Source organism: Dendropsophus ebraccatus, chromosome 12 (assembly GCF_027789765.1).
Source record: "Dendropsophus ebraccatus isolate aDenEbr1 chromosome 12, aDenEbr1.pat, whole genome shotgun sequence".
NCBI classification, from domain to species: Eukaryota; Metazoa; Chordata; class Amphibia; order Anura; family Hylidae; genus Dendropsophus; species Dendropsophus ebraccatus.
The window spans coordinates 66,375,417-66,398,801 of record NC_091465.1 but is presented as its reverse complement, the minus strand read 5'-3'; the positions used below and the strand labels follow the sequence as shown (position 1 = coordinate 66,398,801).

The window sequence follows — 23,385 nt, the reverse complement described above, 5'->3', positions numbered from 1 at the left end:
GACCCATTGATACAACAGCACCATACACGGAAACCGGGCTGCGGTTCAAAAAATGGACCGCGGCAACGGCTTCCCCGTGACGGCGCTGTTCTATCTCTGGATCAAATTAAAGAGGATGTACCTGATGGTAAATCCTCTTTAAGACCCTATTATACCGAGAGATTATCTGCCAAATCGGGCAGATATAGCTCTGTGTAATAGAATTGTCTTTCATCGGTCACCAGTCACGCATTCTCCATGTAACAATAAAGATGTTGCAGGAAGCATGGAGAGGTAAACATAATTTTTTTTTTTTATATAAAGCAAGGACTGCATGGACATCACTAACAATGTTTGTTGAGCCCCACACGCACGATTATCGAGCTGCATAATAGGTTCAGTTTGCTTATTCCGTGCACCGGGCCGTCTAACACGGCCTTTACTGAGAAAAGTTAAAAGAATATTCCGAGAACAACTTTTCCTGAGAGAGTACTCATGGAGGCACAAAAGATCTTCTGTCCGACTGTCAGATGAAAATCTCAAACAAACAAAGTCAACATTTTTCCCCAAAAAACAAAGGCAATCTGTCACTGGTTGACTAAACTGATCAATGTTAAAATATCACCCAATGGGCAATCATATTGGTTAAAATTACCCATTTCCATTAACTAACTTTAAAAAAAAAATGATCTATATGGGCACCTTCAGTCTATCAATATTAGATCAGTTAGCGCTCCAACCAGTACAAAATGTATAGCCCTGTGCCTGGCAATCAATGAAGAGGACGCGGTTTTCTTCTTTAGTCAGCTGCTCCAAAGAATAAACCATCAATATCAAAGACCTGAAAAACCACACATTTTAATGGATACCATATTGACTTGAACCTAATAACCAACATTTAAAATAAAAACGAAAAAAAAAAAAACACAAAAAAAAAACAACTCCCGGATAGATGATGAGCGTTTATGTCCTGGGATTTATTCAGTATTTGTTCAGATTCTCACAATGCTCTATGAAGCATAAAGATATGTTAGATGCTTCTAAACATTGATACAATCTATGTATGAAAGAAGGACCTTGGTATATACATCATCAATCAGGAGGTGAGTCTACAGCATAGGTGTCAAACTCGCGGCCCTCCAACTGTTGCAAAACCACAATTCCCATCATGCCCGGACAGCTAAAGCTTTGGCTGTTGAGGCATGATGGTAATTGCAGTTTTGCAACAGCTGGAGGGTGCGTTTACACAGGCAGATTTATCTAACAGTTTTTTGAAGCCAAAGACAAGAACAGACCATAAACAGAGAACGGGTCATAAAGGAAAGACTGAGCTTTCTCCTTTTTTCAAATCCATTCCTGGCTTTGGCTTCCAAAATCTGTCAGATAAATCTGCCTGTGTGAAGGCACCATAATATACAGAAATCTCTTTTCTAATAGAAGCCTATTGCCAATCATTATTAAGTTGCTCATGGGGAATATTAAAGGGAACCTGTCACCCCCCCGTGCGGGGGCAGAGCCCGGCCGACCCCCCCCGGTGGAGACCCTTATACTTACCTCGTGCACGAAGTCCCACCCCTGGACCAGCTCCTGTTGCCGAGATATCCCCGTCGGAAGCCCAGCACGCGCTCATCAGAGAGGAGTCCGACGCTCATAGAGAATGACGGCTCTATTCATTCTCTATGAGCGTCGGACTCATCTCTGATGAGTGCACGCTGGGCTTCCGACGGTGATAACTCAGCAACAGGAGCGGGTCCAGGAGCGGTACTTCATGCACGGGGTAAGGGTACTATTGCACAGAACGACTGACAACTAACAATAAATGATCGCAAACGAGATTGTCTATCGTTGACCTAAAATCGTTCACCATATTACACAGAACGATAATCGTTAGTTACGATCGTTACTATGATCGTTATTGCGATCGTTACTATGACCGTTTACTCCTTCTGATCCCAGGAAAACAATGAACAATGTGCAATTACACTGAACGATTAGTGAAATTATGCGGAACTTGAGCGAACAAATTAGAGCGAATGATTAGGGAACGATTAACGATAATTTTAGGTTCAGATCTTAAATCAACGATCAACGACATACGAACGATTTTTCGATCGTTGCCTGCAATTACACAGAACGGTTATCGCTTAAATTCAAACGATATAACGAGTTTTCGCACGATAATCGTCCCGTGTAATAGGGCCCTAAGTATAAGGGTCTCCACCGGGGGGTCAGCCAGGCTCTGCCCTGGCACAGGGGGTGACAGGTCCTCTTTAACTTTCAAAAATGAGATGGAATTCCCCTAAATTTTCATTAATATACGATTTGTGCAGTGGGTACAAGGCCTTGAGGTAACAGGTTCTTAATCCTAATACGCAGCAATAGGGAATTTCCACTCCCAGTAAACTAACTGCATTCTTGTATTATATGCATGTAAATGTAATGGGAATTATAATGGAAGCTTCTCTGACCCCCACCTACACTGAGTCAGGCTGATTGGTATCATTTACTGCCTCTCGATGACCAATCAGTGAACGTTCCTTGTACAGAAGAATGGTTTTGTCTTTGACCAAGTCTTCGGCTGACGCACATTTTGCATTGCCAAGGGATACGAATCTCATCCTTCCCAACCCTGGGGATAACTATGACGACATCGCTCTGCGATCACTGAGGACTCATCACGGGCTAGAATAAAACCACACGTCGTCTGTTCTATCTCATAAGCGGCAGACTACTGCTGTGGGTTATAATGGCCTGACGTCCAGACACGTCTGTATAAATATATACAACACTGGCCTAGAATATGCTTTCATAAGAGCATAGTAACAGCACAATATACTTCTGTGACAAACATAACGTCACCTACCGGTGTACCATGTACATGTTTTTAACCACTCGGGAGATGCTGAAAATTACATTTTTAAGTTTTTGGCTTTCCTCCTCTTCTTCCAAGAGCCAAAATGTACTTCATATGGGGTTTGGTACAGTAACTTTCGTTTGCAGAGAAGTATATTTAAATCAATACAACATTCATGTGGTTTTTGTTCTCCTTTTATATGGTTTAAAAAAAAAAAAAAAAAAAAACACTAAAGAAAAAAAATTAAAACTTTATTTTTCAATCTACATATACTCCTTTTTTGGGGAACATGCAACTTTTTACCACTTAGTGCCAGAATTGCCTCCCAAAAACATTATGTATTTTTCCCGCTATGCAGGACAAATAACAATATATTCCAATAGGGATACAGATTACCAAAGGTTTAAAAAAAAACAAAAAAACTTCGATGAATAGCAGCCGCACAAAACTGAGATCCATTTTTCATGCAGCCGCTAGAGATCCTGGCCAGAGTGTATACTATGGGGGAGATTTATCAAACATGATGTAAAGTGAAACTGGCTCAGTTGCCCCTAGCAACCAGTTACAATTCTTCATTCCTCACAGACTCTTCGGAAAATGAAAGGTGGAATCTGATTGGTTGCTAGGGGCAACTGAGCCAGTTCGAGAAATCTCCCCCTATGTGTATACACTCCGTCCGGGATTCCTTCTAACTGTACTGCAAAGTTTTGAATGAATCACGACCGTTGTTGCGAATCGGCAACAACGGCCGTGATTAATTCAAAACTTACGTTATGTGAACATGGCCTTACAGTGTACTCACATTTTACCAATCTTGTCAAGGGGAACTGGCTGCATATGTAGCACGCTCAGCTCCAAAAATAAAATACATATACCTCAATAGGGTATATGGACAGTTTTCTTTATCTCCCCTTTAACCACACCTGAATACTCGGTGCAAAAGTAAAAAGCCTATGCCCAAAATCAGGTACCACATTCTCAGTCTGACAGAACCACTTGATTGCCACACAGGGTCACCATTATCAGATGAGCCTTGGGTGTCTACTGAAAAGGCGCAGCAGGTGTAACGTCACAGGGAAGAGTCATGGCGAGAAAGGAGCACAACATCTCTCTGTCACTATTGGACTACATTAGGTGTTTTTGGTGTGGAATAAAGCCACCAAGAACACATAGACCAAGGTATGGCATGCGTCAGTGCAATATTAGCCAACACACTGTGTTGGCAGGTTAAATGGCTATTTCACGGGCCGACGGAGAGGAGCAAATGAGCACTATCAGCGCTCATTTGCTCCTCGTTTCCCGCTTGCTGCCGCCGGGAGCTGGGGGGGGGGGGACGACTTCCCGGGTGATTGCTCCCTGTTGTCCGGGCTTGTTCATCCGGGCAGCCCATAGAGGATAGCTGCTGCTGCTGCCGCTCCTATTCCACAGGGCGATGGCAGCAGATCGCTGCTATATCAGTCACTAGTTTTCAACGTGTTTGAAAAACAAGCAATGCAACAATCAGCCGACATGAACGATGTCAGCTGATCGCTGCCCTCTATTCCACGGGACGATTATCGCCTGTAACAGCGGATATCGGACGATAATCGTTTCGTGCAATAGGGCCTTTACACTATGTGACTGATTGACTTTGAACGGTCACTGTTAATTTAAACAAAATCCCTCCTGTGTGATTTCTAACGTATTTGTGAATCACTAAATCCCCCCACCACCACAAGAAAAAGCCCTGAAGTCCTGACTACTAAATACTTCACTTCTCAGCAATCTGCTGTCCACTTGTCTATTGTTATGGTGCATTGACACAGACAGATTTATCTGACAGATTCTTGAAGCCAAAACCAGGAATGGATCTAAAAAGAGGAGAAATCTCAGTCTTTCCTTTATGACCTGTTCTCTGTTTATAGTCTGTTCCTGGCTTTAGCTTCAGAAATCTGTCAGATAAATCTGGCTGTGTAAACGCACCATTAGGCTTAGAATAAGTAACAGACTAATGAAGGCGAAAAACAAGACCCAGCGACAGGGCTTCACTTCTACTATGAGCCAGAGAGAAACAAGGATCTTGAGCTGTGCAGCTGCCTATCTGCCTCCCCTAGGCCAGTGTTTCTCAACCTTTTCAAGACAAGTACCCCCATGTGATAAGATGCGTCAGCCTTGTACTCCAAAGGTACCCCGATTATAAACATTCCCTTAACAAGGCCTCTGGCAATAGGATGTGTCCCCTGCAGCCAGCTGTTCACCTAGCCAGGTATGCACCCTTGCCACCACATATGTCCCCTGGAGTGAGATATGCCCCTTGCAGCCAGGTAAGTCCCCATGTAGTCAGCTACCTCCTCCTTGTAGCCAGACACATGTCCCCTTACAGCCATATACCCTCCCCCTTTGCAGCCAGATACATGTCTCTTTGCAGCTAGATACTCCCCCCTTGTATCCGGATACATGTCCCCTTGCTGCCATATAACACCCCCCCCTAGCCGCCAGACACATGTCCCTTGTAAGTAGAGAAGTTTTTCTTTGCCAGAGTTGCGCAGCAGATGCTAAAGTAGGAAGGACAAGGCTGGTGAATGATAGCAATGTCCCGGCGCCAAAAAAAGTTTTTTTTGTTTTGTTTTTTTGCACCTCCCACATACCCCTTCAACCTGCCATGTACTCAAAAAAGTTACTTTACCTATTGAAATGTTCAGTGTTTCAGAACCCATCCTCCCCCCCCACCCCCACACAGGCATGCGTGCACACTCCTTATCAGTTTATTTGATGGACTTATTGGGGGAGATTTATCAAACATGGTGTAAAGTGAAACTGGCTCAGTTGCCCACAGCAACCAATCAGATTCCACCTTTTATTCCTCACAGACTCTTTGGAAAATGAAAGGTGGAATCTGATTGGTTGCTAGGGGCAACTGAGCCAGTTTCACTTTACACCATGTTTGATAAATCTCCATTGTTTTTATCCTTCACATCAGCACATACTATAATTATGTCTCAATGTTTATATAAGTGCTGATACTAATTATATATATATATATATATATATATATATATACACACACACACACACTATGTGCGCAACTTCTATGCACTGTTCGCACTTTATACATTTATTCTTTCATGAATATGGATGTATGTTATTTAGTTTGCACCCTATAAATATGGACCGTTGACCATCATGCATTGGCTAAAAATGGCTGAAATATTTCGTTTGGATAATTCGCACCAGGCTTACAGCAGGAATGTCCTTTGTTGCCCATAGCAACCAATCACAGCTGAGCACTTTTCACTGATTGTAAGTTTGATACATAAACAACAGCGGCAGTTATGATGACATCACAAGCACAAGGCTGATGATGTCACACATTGTGCGGAATATACAGCTGTAGCTGAGGCTTCTGCTGTTATTTACAGGTTGGCAGCTTGAAGAAGACACGTCCAGGTAGGGAGCTCTTCACTTAGGCCTTGTTCACATATGGAGCAAAAATGAGTTTAGTAAACACCCCATCTCTGCACATGTGTGAACATGGCCTTAAGGGTATAAACCCACACCGTATACGCAGCGTATTTACTGCTGCGATATGCAGCAAACACGCAGCAGATTAGATCTAAATAACTGAACACAGCATCAAATCTGTACCAACAAATCTGCTGCGTATTTGCTGCGTATGGGTTTGTACCCTAAGGGTACAAACACACACACCGTATACGCAGCGTATTTACTGCTGCAATACGCAGCAAATACACAGCAGATTAGATCTAAATAACTGAACACAGCATCAAATCTGCTGCAGATCTGCTGCGTATTTGCAGCGTATCTGCTGCGTATACGGTGTGTGTGTTTGTGCCCTAAGGGTATAAACCCGCACACCGTATAAGCAGCGTATTTACTGCTGCGATACGCAGCAAATACGCAGCAAACACGCAGCAAATACGCAGCAGATTAGATCTAAATAACTGAACACAGCATCAAATCTGTACCAACAAATCTGCTGCGTATTTGCTGCGTATTTGTTGCGTATCTGCTGTGTATACGGTGTGTGGGTTTGTACCCTAAGGGTGCGTTCACACCTACAGGATCTGCAGCTGATTTTCTGCAGCAGATTTCAGTTAAATAACTGAACACAGCATCAAATCTGATGCTGTGTTCAGTTATTTAACTGAAATCTGCTGCAGAAAATCAGCTGCAGATCCTGTAGGTGTGAACGCACCATAAAGGCGTTTTTCAAGGAAAGTTGAGCTATGGTCTATACACAGGATTGGCCATCATTCCCTGGAAAACCCTTTTAAAATTGCTGTTCTTATGTAGACAGCCCCCTCTCTGTTGTCTGTCTGCTGTGTGGTAGGTTGTATATTAGATTGTAAGCTCCTGCGGGAAGCAGGGCCTCTACACATGTAGCTTGTATTACCATGAAATGCTTTGTCGTGATCATGTTAACACTGGAGACATCTGTATCGTACATTGCAGTGCAAGCTCTTAGGAGTGGGGTACTGTAGTGTACATTAGATTGTAAGCTCCTCGGGGCAGACATGTAGTCATGTATTATATATCAGCCTGTAAGCTCTTAAGAGGAGGGCCTGTGTTACTCTGTAAGCTCTTAGGAGCAGAGACTGTATTATACAGTATATTAGAGTGTAAGCGCTGTGGGCAGGACATGTACTGTATATTAGATTGTAAGCTCTGTGGCCAGGACATGTATTGTGAATATTAGCTTGTAAACTCTTAAGGGCAGGTCTCCTGAACTATATAGATTGTAAGCTGTTAGGAGCAGGCCATGTATTGTATATAATATTGATGTATATGTAATAACAATAGTTATTTCTATAGGGACAACATATTGTGCAGCATTGATGTCTCTGTCTTTCATTCGTTACAGGAAGGAGTCTCCTGATCCTATATAAAATATATATACAGCTGTATGCAGCAGGCTAGTTGTGATCCAGGGAGATCAGATCCGATCGCCACTTGTGGGGTCAGGAAGGAATTTTTTTCCCCCTGAGGTAGAAGTCTCCGGGGGTTTCTTCGCCTTCCTCTGGATCTTTAGGTCCGGTGACTTTCAGACCAGGATAATAGAGGACGGGTGGGAATGACTGCGACACATTCTGTGGTTTCCACCAGACCTGACCTGGGAGTCACCGGATCAATTATTGAAGAGCCGGTAATATTTCATTACAATGTTGCATATTGAATAAAGAATTTGAATTTATGTTGGTGTTGCTTCGTTTTTGTCTGCATTTCTATTTACTATATTGACCATGATCAGAGAGATCGCTGCCTTTCGGCTTTAGAATAAGTACAATAAACTGGATTTAGATTATGACGATAATAATAATTATTATTATTATTATTATTATTATTATTATGGATATTTTTAAGGCTTGTAGGTTTTTTTTATGTATAAATATATACTTATGTACAGAATAATACTATAAAAAAAAACAAAAAAAAACAAAAAACACCTATAATATGAGAAAACCATCAGACTACACACAGGTGGTTCCGTGGTTCACAGTCTTTTTGGTGGACGCAGTACAGATGGTGGTGGGTATACCTGCATATACCCTAGCAGTTTAAGGGTAGCTTCACACGTACCGACTCGCAGCGTTAATAACGCTGCAAGTAGGCTAGGTCCTGGCAGATCACTTTCACTACATACACACAGCGGTCTGAACGACCGCTGCGTGTATGTAATTCTGCTGTCCGCTTAACCCCTTCAGCTGCCGCCCGGCTCCCACTCCACTCCCGCTCTGTATACATTACCTGTCCTCGCTGCACGGGTCCCGAAGTACTGCTCTCCCGGCCAATCAGTGGCTGCGGCAGGGCAACACACTGATTGACCGGGCGGGAGAGCAGTACGCCGGGACCCCGTGCAGCGAGGACAGGTAATGTATACAGAGCGGGAGCCGGGCGGCAGCTGAAGGGGTTAAGCGGCCGGCAGAATTACATACACGCAGTGGTCGTTCAGACCGCTGTGTGTATGTAGTGAAAGTGATCTGCCAGGACCTAGTCGGGTACGTGTGAAGCTACCCTAATAGGGAATTTGCAGGGATCTGTAGTCATGGGTGAATCAAGCCACTCTGCTACCTGAGGTGAACTACAAAAAAGCCCCCACAGATAGCCATATAGGCTAATTTTTTAAACTGAGGTGACTTTAATTATTTTATAATCTACAGAAGAAAACTTTTTCGCAAATACTACTGACTGTAATCTCAGAGATCAGCGGGGCATTAAAGGGGAAACTATCAGCAAGTATCTAACCTGCTAATATGCCACTATAGCGCACAGGGCGATGAGGATGTAGGTTATTTTCTTACCATGATTCTCGCGCAGTTTGAATTTTTTTTCTAGTCATTAAGCATACAATGGGTTAAACCGCCAGGATTGGCGGCATTTAGCATGGGAGTCCCTTTAAATGCAGCAGCCTAGCTAAAGAAGCTTCAGTGGCTGCCACAAAAAAAACTAATGGTGGTTTTACACGGAGCGATAATTCGCCCAATCGCACGATTAACGATTTTGAATGAACAATTTTTTTTTCTACCGATTGGCGTTTAGACGGAACGATACATCATACGGAATATTCGTTTTGCGATTGGTTTGCGATCTCACACATAGGGCAAATCGTTGAAAGACTGTTTACACTGAACGATCTGCGAATTTTTTGCGAACGATCAACGACGATTTGAGAACTTGAAAGATCAAAATGAACGATTTTTCGCTCGTCGCTTGATCGTTCGCTGCGTTTACACGTACGATTATCGTTCCAATTCGACCGTTATCGTGCAAATTCGAACGATACATCGTTCCGTGTAAAACCACCATAACAGACTAATGGGTAAACTCTGTAGGCCCATCAGGGGGATTTGTTAAGACCTGTGTACCTTTATACCAGTCTTACCTAAACCCCTGCTGACATGTCCCATTGCAGATTTCTTTAGAGGTGCACGTCTTTCATTATATTTGGTGAAATGTACAACAAGTCTGAGTAGGAATAGATTTTTACAATGGTAAATCAGGCACAAGATGAGGCCATGTTCCCTCTACGCTTTGCCTTGCCCCCACACTCGTACATATGGGGAGCAGGGTGCACATCAGCAAAGTCGTCTATGATTTTTGTGCAAACTGACTGGTTGTTGAAGCAGGAAGGATGTGGCTGGTCGGGGAAGCTAGGGGAGGGCAGGATTAGAGAGGTTAATGATGACCAATGATGCTCCTGAGGCTGTGTGCCGGCTCTCCTTCCGTTCCCCAGCAGCATCACCAAGCCCCCATGTCACCAGGTGGGTAGAGTCAGGAGCGGTGGTGATTGGCATCAGGACATGATGGCAATGTCCTGGCGCTTAAATGAAAAGGTTTTTTTCTTTTTTCTTTTTTTTTACACCTCTCACATACCCCCTCAACCTGTGCCTCGTACCCCCTAAGGTACATGTACCGCAGGTTAAGAAATAATGCTCTAGAGGATCCACACTGTGCCTGAAAGATAAATTACTAGAGATGAGGGAACCTCGAGCATGCTCGAGTCCATCCGAACCAGAGCATTCGGCATAGCGGGGGCTGCTGAACTTGGATAAAGCCCTAAGGCTATGTGGAAAACATATCCATGTATTAATGTTTTCCAGACAGCTTAAGAGCTTTATCCAACTTCAGCAGCCCCCGCTATGCCAAATGCTCGGGTTCGGATAGACTCGAGCATGCTCGAGGGTTGCTCATCTCTATAAATTACACTTCCTCTCATCTTAGCAGCAGGTCAATGCTTAGTGTAACCCACTCCTTGCTGTGCTGCTTCACTTTCTTTTGTGTTCACATACTGTAGCACCTTGCAAAGTCAGTGCCGTTAACCCCACGCTGGCCGGAGCATACTTTACCTGCTCCGCGCTCCGGCTTGCTTCGGGGCTCCCGGCGTCTGGACGTCCCGCTCAGCCAATCAGTGTCTGCGGCGGGGCAGCGCACTGATTGTCTGAGCAGGACTTCCAGCCGGGAGCCCCTGAAGCAGACCTATAATCCTTAGAGTACAATGGGGGAGATTTATCAAACAAGGTGTAAAGTGAAACTGGCTCAGTTGCCCCTAGCAACCAATCAGATCCCACCTTTCATTTTCCAAAGAGTCTGTGAGGAATGTAACGTGGAATCTGATTGGTTGCTAGGGGCAACTGGGCCTGTTTCACTTTACACCATGTTTGATAAATCTCCCCCAATGAGATTATCAATTTGTCTACTTTTCTCTCAAATTTACAAGTAAATAATTTGTCCATTATATCCCAATGACTAAATTAATTTACCAATCTCCAAACTATAAAATCAAGCAGATCTAAGGGGGTCATCCAGTGTTATAAAAACATGATCACTTTCTTCCAGAGACAGCACCACTCTTGTCTGCAGTTTGGGTGAAGTTTGCGACTCAGTTCCATTGAAGTGAATGAAGTTTAAGTGCAAACCACACCTGAACTGGAGACAAGAGTGGTGCTGTCTCTGGAAGAAAGTGGACATGTTTTTGTAATGCTGGATAACCCCTTTTACTATAAGAATTGAAGGATTCAACCATGTAGACATTTGCTCGTAATAGCGGACCAAACTTGGCCATAGAGGAAGAGATGCAAGTAAGATCAATAGACTATTTTGCAGGATATGCTCCATTCCTGTATATCCCTGCACCATGCACTACTCAACTATTGCCTTGTATTGCATCTGCGCATAAGCATCTAATATGTCCACTTAGAAGCCCGGGCAGCGTTAAGGGAGGGAGCGGTCTACTCCTACACTACTGCTTATGTTACCTCTTCCAGCTCCTGCCGCTGCAATCCGAAGAGCAGATATAAAAGTGAATCCAAGAAGAGGAGGAATAGGAAATGGGTGGTGGATAATGTAGAGATGTGATACATGATACTGTGAGAATGGATATGTGTGTATATATATATAAAATGGCATTTCTTCTTTTTCGCACATCATTGGGATATGCCGCCGCTTTGTGAACAGTGGGGTTTGAAAATTCTAAGACTGAAGGCCCCACAGTATAACTACAGGTATTCAAATGTGGTCACCCTGACACAGACTCAAGTGGTTGCTAGGCAACCTAAATACATAAAGAAAGAGGTGCAGGAAGAGAATGGAGAGGCCGCCCTGAAATGGTATGTGTATGGAATTACTGAAGAGAGGTCTCATAGCAGAATAACGAAGACTCCCACCTCCCGAAAAAGCGATCCTCACCTTTCTCTGCTCTCTCTGCTCCGCGTTGAAGAAGAAACATTGTGAATTCTGCAAGAGAAAAGAAAAAAAAAAAAACATTAGACCATGAAGAATAATAGGACAAAAATGGTATACTATAAAAAAAAAAAAAAAAGTATGATCTTCTTTATCTGTCTGGGGATTTATGAGAGGGGGATAGATAGAAGGATGGAAGCTGAGCTCTGTCATATACAGGTTTATAAGATATGGAGGTCTAGTAAGAAGCACAATAAATCCTAAGGACTCCTAGGAGAGACAGGGAGAGCCCGGCTTAGGGGCCTATTCCACGGAGCGATAATCGGCCGAATCGGACCGTAGTAAAGAAAAAAAAGAGGGAATGGCAAAAATCATGTCATTAGATGGCCCAACCCCCAAAAAAAGGTCACATGGTCGTCTGGGGGCCATTTTACAGTCATTTCTATCAGGCCGGATATAGCTAGCAGGAGGAGATTGTTGATGTAAAAAAAAAAACAGATCCGCGATACGGATGGTTTTGCGGATTGAAATGTACTCTCTGCATATTTAGCACTCTCCATAGACTTCAATTGGGGTGTCCGTTCCATAATCACGCACCGTATTACAACATGTCCTATTTTTTTCCATCATGGATTGCGGATCCGTAAATTTACTGGATGTATAAATAGCACCAATGGGTTGTAACGGATTCAGTATTTCCAGGTCCGTAAAAACGGATGAAAAATGCTGATGTGTTAATGTAGCTTAAGGGCCGCAGATTCGGTTTACAGGATACACCATAAAAAAACTGATGCCCAAGTGGTAACTTTTCTGACATACAAGGAACACATAAAGCAGAGACGGTTTGATGTCAGATTAGCAGGAATTTGGCTCACAATCTGGCATTTGACTTGCTTTGAAGGATCACGGCTCATGTCAAAGACTTAGCACAGAAAAGAGTTCAGTGATATTAACATCAAACACGGAGTCGAGAGTAAAAATCACAACCCTTAAAAGGGGTATTCCCCCAAAAGAGGGTCATAACCCTAACAGATAAATATGTGCAATGGTAGGAAAATTCCAAGAACGTCAGATTGTTATTGTATGTCACTATAGATAGAAAAACCTACCTCTATAAAGATATATAGCTTAACTCCTATATTCTAGCATTAATGGAACCTGATATGAGATCATTATATATTCTTGATTATTCAATAGTTGGAAAAGAGAAAAAATTAAAATAACTTTAAGCAGAGTAGTTTCCTTCCTGTTTCTCTCTTCTCAGTCTCCTAGTGCTGAACTGTCGAATGTCTAATTGAAGTGTAATGTATTAATCAGTACTGAAAGGGGACATCTGGGCAACCATGTAACATCAATCTAACCTACTGTAAAACCATCTGCCTAGTACTTTGTAGACCCCTTGTGTCACCAAAACAGCTCTGACTTATCATGGCCTGGACCACAAGACCTCTAAAAGGGTTCTATGGCATCTTACACCAAGATCCTAGAAGAAGAAGAAAAAAAAAAAGTTATGAGATGCAGCCTCCATGGATTAGACTTGTTTTCCAGCAGATCCCACAGATGATCGATTGGACTGAGATCTGGGGGATTTGGAGACAAGTCACCTCTTTGATCTCTGTCATGTTCCTCATTCCTGAACGGTTTCTGCAGGGTTGACCAGGGCATTATCCAGCTGGTAGAGGCCACTGCACCGGGATCTAACTGCCATAGTGGAGAGACTTGGTCTTTACAATATATAGGTAGGTGGTACATTAAGAGTATCCTCCACATGATGCCAGGGCCAAGGTTTTCTAGCAGAACATTGGCCATCACACTGCCCTGCCAGCTTGCCTTCTTCCTACAGTGCATCCTGGCCCCATCATCAGGCCATCTTCTTCCATTGCTCCATGGTCCAGTTTTAAGTTTTGGGCACTTTCAACAGTGGGCAGGGCTCATCCTAGGCTCTCAGACTAGTCTGCAGCCATGAAGAGGAATAAATGACAAACTGCAATGCTCTGGGTAATACTTTCTATCATAACCAGCAGTTTTCTTTACACTACTAGCTCTTCTGCGAGATCGGAACATACAGGTTATCCTTCCCTCCTCAAGGCACAAATGACTTACAACCCTGTAACCAGATATTTCTCCTCAGACCACTTTTGGTAGATTCTAACCACTACGTCTAGCCATCACAATCTGACCCCACCTCAACATCAAGACCAGACAGATCACCTGCAGACTAATACATCCCACCCTCTTGATGGAGGGTAATCCATGTTATTCGTTCCACAATTCCATTGGTTTGAATGTTATGGCTAATGGCTGTATAGCCTTTAGAGACCTGATAGAATGGATGGACACTGATTCTGGCAGCTAAATGGCTGATACATTTTTAGCATTCATGACTTTTATTATCTAATGTTTGATAGCATAAAAAAACAAAACTGCAAAACTCTTGGCAGCCAGCGACTCTACACACGAGGTAAACAAGATTACACAGTATCGCTATCCTGGGCGCTCTACCGGGAACAATTAAACTTTGTTTATGATGAACAGATGTATCTATTCACCAAGGCCAAGAGAGAATCGAAACTCCCGCCTGCCATATGTGAGCAGTCTCTGGGCTGAGACCAAACTAATATCCATAATAACAAAAGTGATAGCCAGGGGCTGCAACCCCCGACCCCCCCCCCCCCCCCTTGCACTCAACGGGGAGATTTACCAAAATGTCTATAAGAAAACTACTTAGAAAACATTAACATTTTCCATCTCCATCTCCAACTATTTCAGCAGGGCAGCCATATTTAGTATTATTTGTGAATTAGGCCGTATTCACGTCACATTTTGCCAGGTACATCCCATTTTTAGTACACATTTTTATCCTATTTTCATCATGACCCTCGCCTTAGTCACTCGGATACAATGAATGCTGTGGTATAAGTCAGAACACCTTTTATAAGTCAATGTGACATATACTTCCAACGTAATGTGAATGGAGCCTTAGCATCTCCAACAGCATTGTCTAGTAATGTCTGACTGACCGCTAATTAATCCATTTGTATGATGGTCATAAGGGAACCTTGCCTCTTGGTGCCGTAACTTATGGTGCTATACAATAAGCCATGCAAAATGGTAGTATAAATTGGTGCTCACACATGTTGTTAATCAATCCCATACTTACCTTCCCTCTCTCCCTCACTGCCGCCAATCTGCTAAATCCCCAGTCCTTACTGTGCAGAGCTTCTCGGTTTACACTTTGTATGTGGTATTGGCCACTTAGTGGTGTCTAGCCGTTGATCGACTAAGCAGCCAATACCAGGTGCCAACCTGGAGGCTTTAGGCATCAGGGACTAGTGCTCTGTAATACCAGTGAGGGTTGGGGAGTAGGGAAGGTAAGTATTAGTTTTTGGTTTTTTTTTAACCACCTGCCTGAGCACCATTATAATAAAAAGTGGATTTAACGTCAACAAGTAAACTTTTAAATTTACCAGGTTACTTAGATGGGTTGATAAGTACTACATGGTTTTTCTCTATCTGATCTCTATTGGACAGACATAAAGAGACTGTTTTAGTGCTCTGCTATCTCACAGGAACTGAATGTGAATCATCAGTGCTTATGCTCATTCCTATTCCATTCAAGTAGAAGGCACAGGACCCTGCGCCCATGACCCCTGGGGGGTCCCAGCAGATAGGTGATAAGTGGCTATCTTGTGGCAACCCGGTTTACCAACAAAGCAACAACCGGCATGGCTGGACTGATGGCTCCCACAACAAAACCTTTGAGTTACTTTATATATATATAGACAGCATAACCTCCTCTACAACATGTCAGCTTTTATATTATAAGCTCGGTAGTATCAGACTTCACAGGCAGCACTACATAAGATGGCACTAAACACAAGGCTTCCACCTACAGCAGCTCTAAATATTTCATGATTTGGAAGCGGTTACATCCGACCCATTTTCGGCATCACAGGATAAAGCTGCTATTCCCGAATGATAGTCAAAATCTCACACTTACTCAGAAGGAGCAATGTGGCAAGATTTCCAGGGTTTCCTAGCATTAGAATATGTCCAGACCTAGCAGAGATTGACAAGGAGGAATGGTAACACCCAGTTGTCAATCTGGACAGCACTGTTATTTTGCTATATATGTTGGGCGAATTGACAGGTCCTATTAGAACATATGGAGGGCAGCCCCCCTCCCTCTATTACTTAGGACCCCATCTATAAATCAGAGTGGAAAACCTCTATATCATTTCCATTAAAGGACCCGGATCATCTGTGCATTACATACTTGCATGTATGACCCAATGGCCTAACCCTCTTTAATTTGACACAGGGATAGAACGGCGCCGTTCCGTTTTTCGATCCGTGGCCCGATTCCCCTGTACGGCGCCGTTCTTTCCACGGTTACTGGCTAGTGCTCAAGCACTGGAGGTAGGCCGCCCGCGCCCAGTGGGAGGGAATTCCCTCCCCTGTATGATGCGGCTCCTTTGATCTTTTTCTTTCAAATCAACTGGTGTCAGAAAGTTTTATAGATTTGTAATTTATTTCTATTACAAAATCTCAAGTCTTCCTGTACTTATAAGCTACTATATGTCCTGCAGGTTTTATTTTCAGTCTGACACAGTACTCTCTGCTGACACCTCTGGCCGAGACAGGAACTGTCCAGAGTAGGAGAGGTTTTCTATGGGGATTCATAGAAAACCGAGACAGAGTTCCTGTCTCGGCCAGAGATGTCAGCAGAGAGCACTGTGTCAAACAAAAACAAAAAAAAAACAGGATTTCCTGCATGACTTATAGTAGCTTATAAGTACAGGAAAACTTGACATTTTTTAATAGAAGTAAATTACAAATCTATATAAGTTTCTGATGCCAGTTGACCTGAAAGAAAAAGCGCCACCCTTGTCCTCAGGTTGTGTTTAATATTACAGCTTGGCTCTATGAACTTCAGTGGAACTAAGCTGTAATACCACTCACAAGACAAGAGTGGCGCTGTTTCTGGAGAAAAGCAACAATATTTTTCTAATACTAGATCACCTCATGAAGAGTTAAAGAAGTTTCCAGATGCAATTCTTTCTGCAGCTATCTCCATTTACCAGGGGAAATATAATAATTCTAATATTTTCCCTATAGGATAGCTGACCTCTGCAGCTGCACAGCAAACCCCTGGTGGAATTGCGGGAAAGCAAAATCTGTTTGCAGCCGAACCAAATGCACCTGTCAGAATAATAGAGAGTTGCTTATCCATCTCTATAGGCATGCTGACCCGGAAACGTCTCATATGATGGACTACAAAAACCCAAGTGGGAATTCTCCGCTATACTATAGCATGGGCTCGGAGCGTCATCCAATCCTATTCTCTCCACCCCCACGGTTTCCCTCTACGCCTCATTATCGCAGCGCCCTGTACCAGTCCTAACGCTGGGCACATTAATCATACCTCAGAAATCCTATTAAAAGTGTTGTGTGCCACAAATGATAGATTGCTAGACTTCTGTGAGGGCAATGGAGGAAAATCTGTCACACTTATTAGTTTAAAGCTGGGGCATGGAAAGGGATCCTGAGACTTGTAGTTCTACAACATAGAAAACAATCTTGAAATCAGAAAAATACTACTCAGGGCATTGTCATGGCTCCGTCCCGGGGGCGTATGTCTGGAGCCAAGGTAAGGATTAGATCACGTCCTGTCTGTGTGCAAGAGAGAGGAAATGCAGCCGGTGCCCACACCAGCCACGCGTCACTCCGGCCAGCAATTTTTACCTTCCACTACCCAAAGAACCTGCCAAATGCACTTCTTGTCGCGAAAATGGGCCGACTGCCGGGAGGGGCAAAGATGTTGGGATCCACAATGGCCAGAAATAGCAGCTTCACTTTGTGATGGCCCAGCAACAATGGAAACTGCAGTTCAATGTTTCCAAATGTAAAATAATGCACTTGGGAAGGAGCAATCCTCTATCAGTGTATCAAATCTGCAGTTCTGGGTTGGCAAAGACTTTAGAAGAGAAGGATTTAGGGGTAGTGATTTCTGACAGCCTACGAGTGAGGATGTATAACTAGAGGTATAACCAGTAGGAAGAGGGAGATTGTGATCCCGCTGTATAGAGCTCTGGTGAGGCCACATCTGGAATACTGTGTCCAGTTCTGGAGACCTCATCTAAAAAAGATATTGATAAAATAGAACGGGTCCAAACAGAACAGAAACTAGATTCCATGCTAACAGCACCATAGGGATCAACGATACTAACAGCACCATAGGGATCAATGATACTAACAGCACCATAGGCATCACTGATACTAGCAGCACCATCGGGGTCAAAGATGCTATCAGTTTGGATCAGGCTGGGTTTTGGGGGGCAATTATACGACGGCCCGAATGAAAACAAAATACACCTCATTTCCAGAAATTGCCTCTTTTGCAGCTGTATAACATAACCAAATATCGACAACTATCAAACTGTATACACCAACGTCTGGGCTCCCTCCAAAAGTGTAGCAATGGAAGATGTAATATCTGATATACAGATTAGACTAAATGCAGACACATCCCAATAAGGCTGGTAACATAGAGGGCAGCTTATAATCATCATGATCGCTATTAGCAGCCATCTATTATTATAAGACGGCCACCTTCCTCAGTATGTTATTAAAGCGACTCTGTACCCACAATCTGACCCCTCAAACCACTTGTACCTTTGGATAGCTGCTTTTAATCCAAGATTTGTCCTTGGTCCGTTCGGCAGGTGAAGCCGTTATTGTCCTAAAAACAACTTTTAGGCTGCGTTCACACTACGTATATTTCAGTCAGTATATTTCAGTCAGCATTGCAACCAAAACCAGGAGTGGATTAAAAACACAGAAAGGCTCTGTTCACACAATGTTGAAATTGAGTGGATGGCCGCCATTTAATGGCAAATATTTGCTGTTATTTTAGAACAACGGCTGTTATATTGAAATAATGGCCGTTATTTACTGTTATATGGCAGCCATCCACTCAATTTCATCATTGTGTGAACAGATCCTTTCTGTGTTTTTAATCCACTCCTGGTTTTGGTTGCAATACTGACTGAAATATACTGACTGAAATACACGCAGTGTGAACGCAGCCTTAAACTTGCAGCCCCGTGCCCAATGGCCGGGGCTTAGAGTATCTGTGACCTAACTTTGCACCACACCTCCGATCCTCCTCCCCACCCTCCTAATCATTAGGAATGCCACTGAAACATTTACTCCCGTCTGAACATTGCACAGGTGCCTTAAAGGAGAAGTCCGCAGAAAATTTTTATTAATGTATTGTATTCCCCCCTCAAAAGTTATACAAATCGCAAATATACACTTATTACGGGAAATGCTTATAAAGTGCTTTTTTTCCCTGCACTTACTACTGTATCAAGGCTTCACTTCCTGGATAACATGGTGATGTCACGACCCGACTCCCAGAGCTGTGCGGGCTGTGGCTGCTGGAAAGGATGATGGCAGGGGACACTGAGGGACACAGGGCACTGGAAGGACACTGAGCATCCCTCTGCCATCATCCTCTCCAGCAGCCACAGCCCGCACAGCTCTGGGAGTCAGGTCGTGACATCACCATGTTATCCAGGAAGTGAAGCCTTGCTGCAGTAGTAAGTGCAGGGAAAAAAGCACTTTATGTGCATCTCCCATAATAAGTGTATATTGGGAATTTGTATAACTTTTGAGGGACAATACGATAATAAAATTTTTCACCGGACTTCTTCTTTAATGATCTAGCCCATGTGACGGGCTAACACAGCTTATGAATAGGAAAAAATCTGCCTGGAGCATTCCTAGTGATGAGGAGGGTGGGGAGGAGGGACAGAGAGGGTGTGCCAGCCTAATGCATACACAATCTAAGCCCTGTCCCTTGGGCACAGGGCTGCCAGTTTAAAAGTTGTTTTTTTAGGACAATAACTGCATCACCTGCCGAACAGACCGCAGGACAGATCTTGGATTAAAAGCAGCTATCCGAAGATACATGCGGTTTGAGGGGGTCAGATTGTGGGTACAGAGTGGCTTTAAAGTGGGAACACAGCCTATAGGGGTTGTCCAGCTAAAATCATTTTGAAGTGTGATCAGTGAGGATCCACCTGCCAGGACCTCTAAGTAATCTCAAGAACCATGGTCCCTGTATGTCCTGTGAGGATGGTGTGACTACAGCCCCAGCCACTGCTCTGGGACTTATGGAAACTGATTGTGATTTTCGTCAGTCCCATAGCAGTTAATGCAGTTACAGTCACGCAATTGCACTGATGCTCCTTCCCTACAGGGCACTTGGGAAATGCCGTTCCCAAGGGTTTTAAAGGGGTTAGCGAGGATTAGAAAATCATTCTTTCTTCCAAAAACAGCGCCCCTCTTGTCCTCCCCCTCTTGGTTATGTGGGGTATTACATCTTGGCTCCATTCAATTCAATGAAACTGGGCTGCAATACTGCACCCAAACTGAGGAGAAGAGTGGCGCTGTTCCTGCAAAAAAAAAAAAAAACAGCAGTTTTGTTTTTGTAATCCTGCAGGTTTCCATCATGAATCAATTCTGCAGCATTGTGAAGAGATGGAAAATAATTCTCATCTCCCATTCCATGCAGATAGATATGATGGATGAAGCCGAACACTACAAATAATTCAGCTGTGAATACAGTTCATCTCTATAGCTTTTTTTCTCTTTATGTGACAAATACTGTGGAAGCTGAGATATGTGGAGCTGTTTGGAGGAGACATGACAGTGGGCAGCTGTGCCGATGGGACCTGCCATTGTGCCGATGGGACCTGCCATTGTACCGGTGGGACCTGCCATAGTTTTAAACTACTGATAAATCTGCCCCAATCTGTTGAAGTGATTAAATGGGTTGTCAGGCTTTTAACACTGATCCCCCTTACCCCCATGATCTTGAGATTAGGGTCCGGAGTCCCCCATTGGAATGGAGCACTGCCACTACATTGATTTCCTATGGGAGTTGCTGGCTATCTCGGCAGTGTGAAGGTGCAACCACCACTCCGTCCCCATGGGAGACTTGGGACCCTGGTATTGAGATTGGTGGGGGGGGGGGGGCAGGGTTCCCATCAGTTGACCCCACAATCATACAGTTATCCCCTGTCCATTATTAGACAAGTACAGCATAGGGGTTTGGAATGTGATCGCTGGGGTTATAACTGCTTGGACCCCTTAGTAATCTGGAGAATAGGGCTCCCGAGTCTCCTATCTAAATGCTCCCTCTATGGCAAGGGTAGGGAACCTTCGTCCCTCAAGCTGTTGCAAAACTACAACTCCCATCATGCCTGGACAGCCAAAGCTGTCCATGCATTATGGGAGTTGTAGTTTTGCAACAGCTGGAGAGCCAAGGATCTCTACCCCTGCTCTATGGATAGGGAGTAGGTTGAAGCTGGGAGGACATCCATCCTCTTTGTTGAACAAAAAACAAAACCACAAATGACCAAAACATTCCCGTATATCGCCCCCCGGGATCCCTGTAAAAGCGACATTGTGCGGAATGGAATATTAGGCTAACCACAGACGAGTCTCATTGCTCAGTGGAGTGAAGGGGATGTCTAGGATTACAATAATTCTCCCCCACAGAAATAGCGCCACTCCTTTCATTAGGATGTGTCTGGTATTGCAGCTCCCAACATGCACGGTATAACGGCTTATCCCAATGGCGGTGGATGCTGCAGTATCACAGACAACCCATAAGGGCGGCGCTGTTTCATACAACGAGGATCCCTTTTTTTTTTTGCTAATTTTGACCATCCAAACAACTGCCAACGTACTAGCCCAGCGATTGTAGCATAGCTGTAAGAATTGCATCCCAGCTCAGGGTATGGCTAATGAATACAAGTTATTATTCCGGTCTCATTATAACCATATAACGGACGCATCCCATGGAGTCAGAATAATAAAGGACACCTCTAGGATTCCAGGATTCGCTTACAACTGTGCAGAATGGAGAGAAAAGGAGCTTAATGTAAATAGGATTTGCATGCAATCCCCCACCCCCTAAATCTAGGGTTAGAAGCCAACAGCCCAGGCTGCCCACCCCTCCCTCCCTCCCTCACCTCCTTATTGTACTCCAGCAGTGCCTTCTGCACCAGCTCCTGCTCCCCAGTCTCCAGCTTGTCTAGAATGGCATCCAGGTCCATGGCTGGGAGGGCAGAGTGAGTGCCTGCTGCTGCTGCTGCTGCTGCTTGCCCTGTGCTTGCAGGAAGTGGACCAGGCTCTGCTTCTCTTCCTTCTGCTCAGCACTGACATGGTGACGTCACGGAGGGCGGGGCCTGCCCGGGGCTGAGCTGTCACTCATGGCTCCCATGTGTGGATCAGGGGCACAGGGCTGGCAATGTGCGGCTCCCGGGACAGGACGGGGGGTATTATGGAGCAAATCCGCGGCTGTCATAATCGCATCCAGACATTGAGCTCTATGTGATTCACAAGTCTGGGTCATTGATTGGAGATGACACAGGTCAGGGGGATGCTATAGCCTGAAGCATGAGTGCAGAGGAGTGCAGCCTCCCCCTGCCCAGATGCCCCCTCTAGTGGCTGCCCACATGTCTAGTGTACCCATAATGCTGCTTCCTTGCCTCCAGGTGCCCCTTCCCTGCCTGCTGCTAGTGCCCCCTCTATTGTGCCCCCCTCATTGCCTGCCCTCAGCTGCAGAGTCCCCCACATTTGCCCCAGGTACCCCCTCACTGACCCAGATCAATCTCTGCCCCCAAGTGCCTCCTTCATTGGTTTCCCAAGGTGCCAATACACCGTTATCGCCCAGATACCCCTTTATATTCTGCCTGAGGTTGCCCCTTCACTGTCACAGAGAAATATCTGCCCCTTAGTACTCACCCACATACCCGCATACTTCTTTAGTTCCTGCCCCTACATACAGAGTCTAACCCTAGGTGCATCTTCTTTATTATCTGCCCAAGATTGCCCCTTCATTGTCTGCCCAATTACCCATTAATATCTGCCCCCCAAGTGCCCTTCTGCACCCATCCTCTAATAATCCTATAGCCCATACCCCTAAATACTTTATCTTCCTTAGGTGCCTCCTTCATTGTTTTCTCCAGGTGCCTCCTGCTAGTCTGCCTGAGGTTGCCCCTCACTGACTGCCACAGATGCCCAGTGTCTACCACCAGGTAACCTTATACCTACTCACATGCACCCTTTATTTTCTGCCCCTAAAAACCCTATAAGTGCCCCACCCCAGGGATGATGCCCCCATCTATCCCAAATTCCCTTTAATCCACATGTGCTCTTTTAAGCCCCGGCTGATACGACCAACGTAAAAGTGTCAGCGATCAGTCAAGGAGCAGGAAAACGCAGATGATCACATCTATTGTGTTGTAGTAAAACTTCTCAGAGACAGCAGGCAATGACAGGAGCGGGGAGAGACAGGA

General features: G+C 44.4%; 1 protein-coding gene across 2 annotated transcripts in view; it reads right to left on the bottom strand.

The window, feature by feature from the left end:
* Window positions 1-22,226, bottom strand: part of RIC8A (RIC8 guanine nucleotide exchange factor A) — a 39,958-nt gene extending 17,732 nt beyond the window's left edge. For both annotated transcript variants that reach the window (XM_069947984.1, XM_069947983.1), the window contains exons 1-2: window positions 22,057-22,226; window positions 12,017-12,064 (exon numbers count right to left, since the gene is read on the bottom strand). In XM_069947984.1, coding sequence (XP_069804085.1) covers window positions 12,017-12,064; window positions 22,057-22,140 — 132 coding nt within the window. In that variant the 5' untranslated portion in view covers window positions 22,141-22,226. The remainder of the gene's footprint in view (window positions 1-12,016; window positions 12,065-22,056) is intronic.
* Between the last annotated feature and the right edge of the window lie 1,159 nt (window positions 22,227-23,385).